The following is a 12,784-nucleotide window of genomic DNA, read 5'->3' on the forward strand; positions in this document are numbered from 1 at the left end:
GGTTTCATGGTTCACAAGTCTCAGTCCACAGAAGGCCAGCTACACTGCTCTGGGCTCAAGCTGTGGTAGAATATCATGGTGGAAGGTCCTGGAGAAAGAAAGCCACTTAAGACATGGCACCAGGAAGCAGAGATCCCCTCACCAGGGACAAAATATATACTTCAAAAGCACACCCCCAGTGACCTATCTTCTCCAACCACACCCTATTTGCCTAGATGGATCATCAGCTAATCCATTCAAGGGAACTGATGTACTGATTAGGTTAAGGCTCTCATAAACCAGTCATTTCACCTTTAAACTTTCTTGCATTGTCTCACACATGAGCTTTTGGGGGACCCTTCATATGGACACCATAACACAAGTAGCAGTAAAAAAAAAAAAAAAAACTTCTATTTTCTGATTATTTACTTTGTGTCACACATTATGCTAAGAACTTTACATATTATCTAAGGATAACAGCAGCCCTGTTGAGCAGGAACTTATAATCCCCCTAAAAGAAGAGCAACTAAAAAGAAGTCATGTAATTATCCTTAGATGCCCAGTGAACAACAAAACTAAGCCTTGAATCCAGTTCTATAATCCTTCAAAATCTCCTTTTTTCACTGTACCTTGCAATAAATGAAAGGTAAGGGGGTAGAATTATTCAGCAGAACTGAAAGGAAAATTACTTAAATTTGGGGGGAAAATCCTCTTTTAAACCAGGGACAGTGGCACATACCCACATTCCCAGCTTATCTGAAAGCTGAGACAGGAGGATAGCAAGTGCAAGGCCAGCCTGGGCAACTTAAAGAGATCCTGTCTCAAAACAAAAAATAAAAGCTTAGTACTACAGTGCTCTGGGTTTAATCCTCAGTACTCAAAACAAATCTTCATATCACACATCAAAAGAAATGTAAAATGGATTAAATATTTTTTTGTATATTTTCAAGAGTAAAAATTAGACTATTGATCAATTTAATAATGCCAAAATGTTGTAGGTAGTAGTACTCTTTAAGTACTGAAGATATAGCAATCTATTCCATCTGATTCAAATGTATGATATCTCAAGGTCATTGTACCGTCATGTGTAACTAATTAAAACACATTTAAAAAAAAGAAAATCAAAGGGAGTTCAGTAGAGCAGAGGAAAGGGACTGGGGGAGGTAGAAGGGGAGGCAAAGAGGAATGGTACTGGCCAAATTCTCTTTTTTATATTGTGTGCATGTACGAATCAGAAACAACAAATCCACCATTATGTACAACTATAATGCACCAATAAAAAAAATGTGAGAAACAATGACAAAAAAATCTAGATGAACATTCATAATTACCAGACAAATATACAGCTGACCTTTACAAGGGAAAGAACTTTCTAAAAAACAATGTAGCATAAGAAATCACAAAAGGACAAAGGTTAATAGTTTGATATCATAAAATGTTAACCATCAGCATACCAAAAATAAGTAGAAATAATAGATAAGGAATCACTCATCACAAAAGTCATTTAGAAAAATGAAATAAATGAGCAAAAACACAAGCAAATAGTTTTTTTAAAAATACAAGAACTAATAAAGTTTTCTTCTCAATTAAAAGATAAAATATCTCATAATCCCAGCAGCTCAAGAGGCTAAGGGAGGAAGATCACAAGTTCAAAGCCAGCCTCAGCAAAAGCAAGGTACTGAGCAACTCAGTGAGACCCTGTCTCTAAATAAAATACAAAATAGGGCTGGGAGTGTGGCTCAGTGGTTGAGTGCTCCTGAGTTCAATCCCTGGTACCCACCCCCAAAAAGTAACAAAATTTTAAATATACAAAGGACAAACATAAAATAAACCACAAAACATTTAAAATAAAAGAGATAGTGAAAGATTTGTTGGAGAAGTATGAATGAATGGATGAAATAAAGACAGGAGTGGTAATAATATTAAGCAAACTAGAATTCACAGCAAAATGCCTCCAAACAAAAGCACTTTTATTTCAATTGAACGCAGGAAATCATGTGAAGAAAAGGTAAGGTGGTATTCACATTTCGGTATCAGTCAATATGGAATCCCCATATTACAAAAAAGAAAAGCCCAAGAAAACTATGATTATTCTGCAGTGTTAAAACTCCTTCAAAACTGCAGGTAAATAAATGAGAAACAAGATTATAGACTAGAATAATGCAATTAGTAAATCTGATTTAACATAGAGAACTAATTCCTAGTACAAAAAGGAAAGATGATCATTTTTCAAATGCTTCAGGAAGAAATTTACAAGTGGATGGCACACAGAATGAAAAGAAAATCTCAAAAAAATGCATAATAGTATGATCCTAATTTTCTATAGTAAAAGAGGTATTAAGTATTTTTAAACTCACTTTCATTTATCAAATTTTTAAATATAAAAAAAGAAAATTTTGAAAGATCAACACTTTATTTAAAAGCATTCAAACTGAATTCTAACAAGAGTAACAGGGCTTCTCAGCAAACATTATTACTGAGGATAAAGATATGATGATACCCTGAGCCACTGAGATTATAGCCACACACCACTTCGCCCAGTGAAGTTGTATTTATAATAGCCCCAAATTCAGAAACAACTCAAATGACCATCAATGCATGAACAGATAGCCAAATTATGTATATGTAATGGAACACAACTTAGCAAAACAAAAGAACAAACTACTGATTCATTCAATAATTTGAATTAACCTCAGAATAATTATGCTGAATGAAAAAAGCTAAACCAAAAAAAAGTATATAGTACATGATTGCATTTATATAAAACTCTAGAAAATGCAAATCAATCTATATTGACAGAAAGCTCATCAGTAGTTGCCTGAGGTGGGTACGTGGGAAGTACCCACCTCAAAATCAGTTCATAACTTTGCAGGGGTAGATGAACATGTTCATTATCTTGATTGTGGCAAAGATGTAGGTGTGCGTGTGTGTGTGTGTGTGTATGTGTGTGTGTGTGTGTGTGTGTGTGTGTGTGTATTCAACATCATAAAGACATCAGAGAAATGCAAATTAAAATCATAGTGAGAAACTACTACACACTTATTAGAATGTAAAATTTTGCAAAACATTTTATTTATAATATGTATAATTATATATACACATATTTGAAGTATGACAAAACTTATAAAATTGAATATTTTAAATATGCATGTTTATTTTATGTCAACCATACTTCTATACTTCTAGAAAGCTGTTTAAGAAATTATTATAACAATTTATACACTCACCAATAATCTTAAGAGTGCCTGTTTCTTCGTAAATGTTTGTTTAGCAAGAATCTCTCTATATTAAGATCATAAAAATATTTTCCTATATCTTAAGTACTGTTTTCTTACTTTCAGGTTTAGACATATATAATGCTTGCTTGGAATTTATTTTTGCTTATGGTGTAAGACAGAAATAATTCTAATTTTATCAAATGGATAATCAATTTTCCATATTAGACTTCCAAATAAAACTTAAAACTATCAAAACAAACTAAAAAAAAATATGATGATAAAGTCTTCTTTCATACAGAATGACATCACTGAATTAAATACAGGTTATGATGTCTTTGATCAAAAGTATTTCTAGTCTGGCAAATTAAATGTAAACTATTAAGAATCAAAATGGACAGCCCACTGTTATTCTACCATCCATTTATGAATTCCATGTTTTTATTATATTTTTTTCTATTTGTCCAAATTGGGATCAAAACCCCAGAATGGCAGGGAGGCAACCTATTAAAGCCAGAACAACGAAGGTAACTGAGAAGGGCCATAAGATTGATTACATACAAGGCTGAGTAAACAGATAAACATATTGAGGATAATAGGAACCGTGTTTCTTGCTGATAGAGTAGGGAATTGCAAATATGAAATGGGGAAAAGCTAGCATAAGCCCTATCTTGAACTGAGATAGATTTATCAGTGTAAACTTATGGTTTCAGTGTGTATACATAGGTAAAAAATAAATACAATGTACAATGTGTGTATGTGTATACACATATAATTCTTGGTCTTACCATGCATAGGCCCTGAAACCCAACAGCAGCAACAACACAACTAACTACAGTCAGATCTTGGTTTCCAAATACCATTCCCTTCAAACAGGAAGGTCCAACATGAGTCTGGAACATTTTGTATGAAAAAGTAAGTCCCCAATAAATGATGGAGAAATTACAACAAAACACAAAAACTATCTTGATGGGGGCTCCAAATGAGCACAGCATGGGCAAGATGCCCATCAATTAAATAATGATAGTGACAGACTATACAATAGATCACATATATGGTTGCAAATGCATATGTATATGTATATGCTCATATGTATGTGTATACATATACTCATATATTATTACTCAATGATAGAAATAAATTAATATATAAATGGGAAGAAAATTCTTCCCTATATTAGAATGCCAATTAATAAATGTTGAAGCAATAACAATTTTAAAAATCATGATTTGAAAATCATTAAAGTAAAAATAAGCAATAAAAAACATAACTATATTATAAAACTAGTGGGTGATAACAACAGAACGCCAATTCTCAAAAAAGTGAGAATTAACATTAGAAAATATCATATAATAACATTGATAACAATAACAGCAAAATAATTATTTATGAAAAAATATCAATAGAAACTAAAATTAATGAGTGAATGTTAAATAAGAAAAGATATTTGTATTTACTATGATTTAGATCTGAGGTGTCCCCTAAGAATGTTCAGAAGTAAAATGAATGAATTATTACAGCTCTAACTGGGTGATAACTATAGGCAGGTAGGGTGAGACTGGAGGAAGTAGGTCACTAGGGATGTGCCTTTGGGATTAATATTTTGTCCCTGGTGAACATAACTCTCTCTCTGCTTCCCTGTTGCCATGTCCTGAGCTGCTTTCTTCTGCCATGCCTCTCCTCCATGATGTTCTACTTCATCGAGGGCCCAGAGATATGGAGTTGGATGATGGTAGACTGAACCTCTAAAACTATGAGCCAAAATAAACTTCCCCTACTATACATTTTTCCTGTGTCAGGTATTTTGGTCACAGCAACAAAAAGCTGACTTCTTTTTGGAAGCCATCTTTTCCCGAATAAGTATCCATCAGAAGGCAAGAGTAACTAACTTCACAGTGGAGGTACCTTACTCAAGTTAACATTGCCAGTGATGACATAAATTGGAATAATGTGCCATCTGATGGGTGAGAGTGAGAATAACATAGTCTCAACTTCCATAATAATCCTTTTAAAAACCTGTGATCTGAAATTAATAAAAGCACTTCAGACAAACTCAAATTGAGAAACACTCTACAAAATAACCTATCTGCAATCTTCAAAAATGTTAAGATTATAAATGTCAAGGACTGAGGAAACCTTCTAGACTAAAGAAGATGGAAGGGATACGACAACTAAATGCAGCAAATGGCCTTACACTGATCATTTTTTGCAAAGGGCATGTCTGAGACAGTGCAGGAACTTAAATGGGTCTTTTGGTAAAGGTTATAGGAGTTCCTCACACTGTTCATACACACACACACACACACACACACACACACACACATCCCATTTTGTAGTGTATCTTGATTATTCCTGAGGTTATGGGGAGAGATATTGTCTTACAACTGACTCCTCTATAAAACAGGAATAAATCTTTAGGAGAAAAATCTTCTTTGATTACAGGTAAATTTTCTGCTTTTATTCCAACCCTTTCTTTTGTTCACTGCTTTATCTGAATTCATCCCTAGCCAAGTATGCTTTATAATTCAGGATTTCAGATGTTAGAAAGGTAATAAAGTCAATATAACATTAACATCCCTACACTAGGGTCTGCAGCAAAATCCCCAAAACAAATACATTAATACTCCCACAACATATGAATGTTCACTTAAATGCAATAAGTAAGTACTATCAATACATTAAAAAGACAATGCTGGTCAGGTTCTATTACCAAACAAATTCAATTCAGGTCAGATTTTGCCTGCTGACTGTTACCAAAATATAAAAGTAAGTTTTTCAGAGCTTTTGCTTTTTTTCAATAGCACTGAGCCCTATAATTTTAATTTAATAAACATTCCATGAGTTCCTAAAGTACACAAAGTCCTGACCAAGAATAGGCTGAGAAGTGGGCTTGGGGATGCAGAGGAATCTGAGGAGTGGTGGTGGTAAAACTACTCCAATACTTGAAAGCTAAAATACAATTATCTATACTTAAAAGCAAAATGGTTTCCATTAACTGTCCAAATGCTTAAGCGAAAAGGGTTTATTAAACTTTATATTTAACAGATTTTCCTATATCATGAAAGCCATCAGGTTGTCAGATTGAAAGGAAACTAGCTATGAAAAATGCCAGGTGTTTCAAAGCACACTGCATTACCAGAAAGTATACCATGGAAGCTGTTATGGTTTAGATATGAGATATCTCCTCAAAAGCTCATGTATGTAACAACACAAGATTATTTACAAGTGAAATGATTAGATTATGAGCGATGCAATCTACTGGGTATTAATCCACTGTTGTGGCTCAACTGGGTGGTAACTGCAGGCAAGCAAGATGTGGCTGGGGGAGGTAGGTCACTGGGGGTGTGCCTTTGGAGTATGTATTTTGTCCCTGGTGAAGAGAGCACTGACTATCTTTCTCTCTTTCATGTCCTCAGCAGCCTTTGCTCTGCCATAACCTTCCACCAAGATATTCTATCTGACTTTGGGCCCAGGGAAAGGAATTAGGCTCACTGTGGACTAAACCTCTGAAACCATAAGCTAAAATAATCTTTTCTTCCTCCTTTAAGTTGCTCTCATCAGGCTGTTTGGTCAGAGTGCTGACGAAGCTAACTAAAACATGCTATAATTTCAACTAAGTACAATGAGGGTCTATTAGGAGACTAAATCAGAAACAACTCATCAGACCCTGGGTGTATATTTAGTTGATATAAGATTTTTCTTTTCTTATACATAATTTTCAAAAAAAGTGGCCCAAATCCACATTAATGATAAATTTAAAATTAGTTCAATGTGATTATAAGAGGAAATATAAAAGTCAAAGCTCTTACAACTGTCATATAAATATATTTTAAATTATAAATTAAAATACATATCTACTATAAAATTATAAAAAATTAGAATACTAAATTATAAATATTAAGTGGTATTTTAGGAGATTTGTTTTTCCTAAATGATTGTTTTGTCAAGAGAAATCCCATTTAAAAGTGGTCAAACTAAAAATCAGTTTCACAAAAAAAAAAAAAAAAAAAAAAAAATCAACACATTTTAAAAGGCTATACCATGGTCAAAAGGTCTACAATCTTCCAAGGTTCCAAGAAGTTCCAAGAAGACTTACCCTCTAAGAAATTACACTTTTATCTGGGAAGTACCAAATTTTAACAAATTAAAATATTATCTGATTATGACAACTGAGCCACTAAACGGAAAGAAAAACTTAAGATATTGCTGTGATCTCAATGTTTGGACCCTCCCAAAATTCAGGTTAAAATCCTAACCTCCAAGGTAATGGTATTAGGATGTGGGGACATTGTGAGGTCTTGAAGGTGAAGCCCTCATGAATGGAATTAGTGCCCCTATAAAAGATGCCAGAGGGATATCCCTTTCTGTTCCCACCATGTAAGGGCAGAGCAGTAAAACACCACCTATGAACAAGGACAAGGGAACAAGGGAACCAGGTTGTTGCCAGAGGCCAAATCTGCCAGAACCTTGATCATAAATTTCCCAGCTTCCAGAACTGTGAGAAACAAGTATCTGTTGTTTCTAAACTACCTACTCTAGCATATTTGTTATATACAGCAGCTCAAATGGACTAAAACATATATCTTCAGCCAATAAGCATGAAAGATTCCCTGAAAGGCATAAAGCTCACTGAAAAAAAAAGTTTTCATTAGTGTTTCTGACCTACATAAGTCACTTACTTATTCTTTTCCTAAAATTAAGAGAAAATAATTAAGAAAAGATGAATAAATGAAAAAAATAATAAACAGAACACCTCAATTTTTAAAAAAACAAAATTCTTTAGGAAAGCATGTTTGTGAGGACTAGAATATCAAAAATGTAATCAGAAATTCATGAATATTTTTCAAGGAACATTTTTAAACTAAAAGACTTTTTCTACTGTCACTTGTAGACCAGTATAATTGCCAACTAAATTACAGAAATTAAATTAAATGACAACCTTGTTCCAAAGAAAAATTAACATATTTTAAATCTGTAAAGATAGAAATACAGAAAATTTGAGAAATTATTTTTAAAACAATTTTGACATGAAGATTTCTATTACTTCTCTGAAAAAAATAATTTTAAAAAACCAAACCTGCCATATTCGTGTAAGTCCATGTTCTAACTTCTTTTTCACATAGCCACGATCAAAGTTGGTTTCTTCAGTACCCATCACATTACTTCCTTCTGAAAGTAAAATATAATATGTATTTTTAGATTTAATTTAACAATTTTTTGTTTTTCAAATAACTCCATGTGACTTGTGAGAAATCAGATAGAGTTATTTGGAAAACAAAAAATACAGAAAGCATGTTTAATATTTATACCCAAAATAATATCAAAATACAGGTATTAGGACTAAACCCATTCATAAGATAGATAATTCTAGTCAATGAAATGCTAAAGATACCTGAGACAATTCAATCATAAATGACTAGAGTTGGGTTTCTAACATAGGTAGTAGGGTCCCAGAGATCAGGTTCTTAATGGTTACATACTGCCTACTCCAAGACCACATGACAGGCTGGGGTAAGGGTATTACAGGACCAATTAACTAGACTACTAATTAATAGGAACATCAATAAGAATGAAGATTGCAGAATTACTCATACAATCAAGTGATGATGCATAATTTTATATTTTTCATATTAAATAATAGTAGTATTCATTATAAATTATCTAACAATGTAAAGTTCAACAGGTAAGATCAACAATATATCTCAAAATAAATTCCCCCAAGGAACTGGAAATACATATATTCATTTATATTAAAGAGAGTACATTTTTTCTGTGAATACAACAAAGTCTATTGTCATCTCTTTTTAGGTTAGCAGGTTATCCACTGATGACCAGAAAAAGGCCCTTGCACAGCCAGACCACAGATGCTTACATAGTTGAATTCTGAGCATTCCTAGAACTTAAATGAAATGCAAATTTGGCCATTATAGACAAAGCACCTTAGGGAAGTGCCTCAACTGCAGCTTTAGAATTTTATTTAGAATGTTAAAGTATTAGAATTCCAAATAGTATCAGTACTGAGCTGTGGCAGGTGAATTTTAGAGTTCTCTGCAGCTTTATGAAGTTCTATGAAGAATAATTTTCAAATTACTGATTCCTACAACTTTATTCCTGAATGTGAATATGAAAGAATTAATTTCAGGTTATCAAGTGAATTTTTAGAGTCCTAGATAGCCTTGAAAAATAAAGTTCAGGGTCAAGGAATTTTAGTAAGGAAGATAAGTAAGTATATAAGGCTATTAGTTTTGAGTCAGTATTCTAATGAATGTAAACTTAAACTAATGCAAAAAAGCAAGCAAGCTTCACCATATTGAATACATAGGCACTGTCCTCTGAATTTGTTTTTTTTTAAATTCTTAAAACACTTATGACTCATAGTTATTGTACATATTTATGAATTCTTATATTTAATGTTAATTCTGTTACATCTTTTCTTTTGGTTTCTCATTAATGTATTTTAAAAAGAAAAAAGAGTTGCTAAAATGTTGTGTCCACATCTAGAAAAATTTAAAGGTTGCTAAAACAGGACAAATCCTGTGAAAAACTGGAATCTCAGTAAGCCCAGGAATTCCTAAGACACTTAAATTAAAACAAACAAACCAAAAAAGACCCTATAGGCATCTCAGGATTATTATTATAGTTGTTATAATCATCTCTTTTTTTTTTTTTTTTAAGAGCAGCATCGGTACTTGATATGGTCATTATTATGTTCTCAAACTGTAAAATGCCAGGATATAGCAGAAGAAATTTCACATTCGATTTCCCCAATGCATTGTTTCGCTTTTTTTTTTTTTATTGGTTGTTCAAAACATTACATAGTTCTTGATATATCATATTTCACACTCTTGATCTATTCTCTTTCATGATAGTTACAATAGCCAACGGAAGAACCTGACATCCTTCTAAACTTTACAGTAGCAACTCTGCAGGATAGATAGTTTCCTAACTCTGGGTTTTCTGTTTTGTTTTGTTTGTTAGCCTACCATTTAAAGGAGCAAATTGAAGACTAGAGAAGACAATTTCTTCCAGTTCTCATGGCAGTGAAAATTTGAAGCTGGGCCGCTCAGATTACACAGCCTGTGTTCCCAGAGGTAGTACAAAGGTTAAGTTTAAGGTGGGTAAAAACAGTCTGGTCTATACAATCTGTTGACTTGCTAGTGATCACATTCAGGATCTTGCACAGGCTAAGCAGGTGACCCACACTTGAGCTACATCCCCTGTCCAAGGACCTACAATCCTGGCTCATAGCTAATCCTCTCTGCCTTCTCCTCCTCTCCCTTCCTTTACCTTCTTCAACAGTGTTTCTTAATAGATGAAGATCCATCCACAGAATTTTCCTCTCAGTTTTTGCTTTCTATATTTATAAGGCTCCTCTGAGTCAAGAAAGAAATTAAACAGGTGTCTTCCAACCTTTCAAAATTCCATGTTTAATCAGTGAGATTTGGATGTTTACTGTACTACCCAACCATAGAAACCAGGTACTTCAGAAACTGGAAAGTACTAAAATAATTTGATTAAATAGCTACGTTAAATTGTATCTGACATACAAAAAACTTATGCAGTATTATTTAGTTTATCCACATTAAACAAAATGTTGATAAAATAATTTGTTGTTTTAAAAAGTATTTTGAATACTTAACCTCAGCTTTTGTTTAAGGATAACCAATTTAAGTTATATAACTACACAAATGAGGCAATTTAAATAAAATGGCTAGTAAATAATTTAGCTCTTCTATATGACAGTTTTTCAAAGTTTCACTTTCCTATTTTCGGAAAGGAAAGTATACTAATTCTTAGAATCTAATTTTATTAGTACAGCTTGAAAACTGTATAAAAATAGATTAACACTGAATATTTAGCACTGAATTCATAGTAAATTTAAGTAGACCAATGTCTTACTTAGTTTGACATTAATAATAATATTTTTTAATATTTTTTGTTTCTCTTTCTTCCTCCCCTACCCCTTCTCCTTCTCCTTTAAGAAAAAGCTCCTTCTCTATTGAAAAAGCCATCAGCACATACTCCTGGAAACTGGTACTATCAGTCACTTAAAAAGTCCTTTGGTCCAGTTAATTCCAAAAGGTAATGGAGCTTTTGCAGTAGCTGAATCACTTTCTTTGCTGAACATTTATTTAATCAATGGTCACTATAATAGTATCTGAAATTGTAAAGGAACACCTTTTCTCTTTTGTTTACCCTTACTCTACAGATGTGGCATATTTTATATTTTAATTTTTAAAATAAAATAATTTCCTACCAGATGCTGAAACAGTTTCCTCACTGTCATGCTTTTCATGCCATTCCATAGTCCTGTAATAGCTGAGCATTACTTCCCACAGTGCTTTACACAGGTCGGCAAGACACGGAATATAGCTGTCTGGTGTCACATGCTGAAAAAAATGATAACAGCCCAATTTTCAAATTATTATGTTACTTTTATACTCAAAGTTAGTTCAAATAAAATGTTATGTTATTAATCAAATTCATTTGAAAAGTTAACAATAAGAAAATTTTTCCTACTGACATACCTAAAGAGAAAATTCAATAGTAAGAAAAAATTTTAAAGTAATTCCCATTTCATCATGACCTTTTAGTACTTATTAGTAATAAGAGTTCATATACTATGAATCAGTTATGCTCACAGAACTATGGAGAATACAAGATATTACAGAATTAGAAAGTATTCTCATAAACTACAGTATAAATCTCCCCAAATGTCTTTCTCAAAGACATAATTGTAAACATGCACAGACACCTTTATATTTAAACTTGGGTCTGAGTAACAACCAGTAAAACAGAGGCTCCATTTATAATTCAATGATTTCATTTGTGTAATTTAAGTAATCACCTTTGACAAACTACAAATTCTTTAAATCATATGACTATAGATATCCTATAATTGACAGTAATATTTTAAAATTTTTTTTAGTTGTAGATGAACACAACACCTTTATTTTATTTATTTATTTTTATGTGGTGCTGAGGATCAAACACAGTGCCTCACACATGCTAAGCAAGCGCTCCACCACTAAGCCACATCCCAGTCTCTTGACAGTAATATTTTAAAGTAATTATTCACATTTAAAAAGACTATGAAACAATGTGATCCCAAGTATTCTAACTAATGGGGATTCATATGATTGTTTTTCTTCTCTACCCCTCGTAAAAAAAAAAAAAATGTCGTTCTGCTTTTTCTTTTCTATTTTATAGGCTTCCCATTTGTCAAAAAGCAGCCTTCGTACCATTATTTGAGATTTTCTAGCATTCCTTTAGTATATAATTAATCCACCAAAACAAATCAATGCTAATAAAACACTGAAGGCCAAGACTTTGGCTTATTAATATCTGCCCTATTTGTAGGTCTGAGAAGGAACAAAAAATGGTTATCTCAACAGATGTTCAGAGGAAAAAAAGGGACAACATTCAATACCTATTCCTGACTTAAAACTCATGAGAAAAAAACAATAGACTGATATTTTTCTTTTTTTAATATTTATGTTTAGTTGTTGATGGACCTTTATTTTATTTATTTATAAGTTGTGCTGAGAATCAATATTTTCTTAAGATGAAGAAATTCTAAGGCATATGCA

At 32.6% G+C, this 12,784-nt stretch overlaps 1 protein-coding gene across 2 annotated transcripts in view; it reads right to left on the reverse strand.

Moving 5' to 3' along the window:
- VPS50 (VPS50 subunit of EARP/GARPII complex) overlaps positions 1-12,784 on the reverse strand; it is a 116,653-nt gene that overhangs the window by 57,519 nt on the left and 46,350 nt on the right. Inside the window, exons 13-14 of one of the 2 annotated variants that reach the window (XR_014020775.1) lie at positions 11,452-11,584; positions 8,276-8,363 (exon numbers count right to left, since the gene is read on the reverse strand). Coding sequence is in view for 1 of the 2 variants with exons in the window: in XM_081283730.1 (XP_081139856.1) it covers positions 8,272-8,363; positions 11,452-11,584 (225 nt within the window). In the remaining variant the exon portion in view is untranslated. Of the gene's footprint in view, positions 1-8,271; positions 8,364-11,451; positions 11,585-12,784 lie in introns of both variants that reach the window. The other variant, XM_081283730.1, reaches the window with a different exon arrangement.

Source organism: Spermophilus citellus, assembly GCF_964194105.1.
Source record: "Spermophilus citellus genome assembly, chromosome: 3".
Taxonomy (NCBI): Eukaryota; Metazoa; Chordata; class Mammalia; order Rodentia; family Sciuridae; genus Spermophilus; species Spermophilus citellus.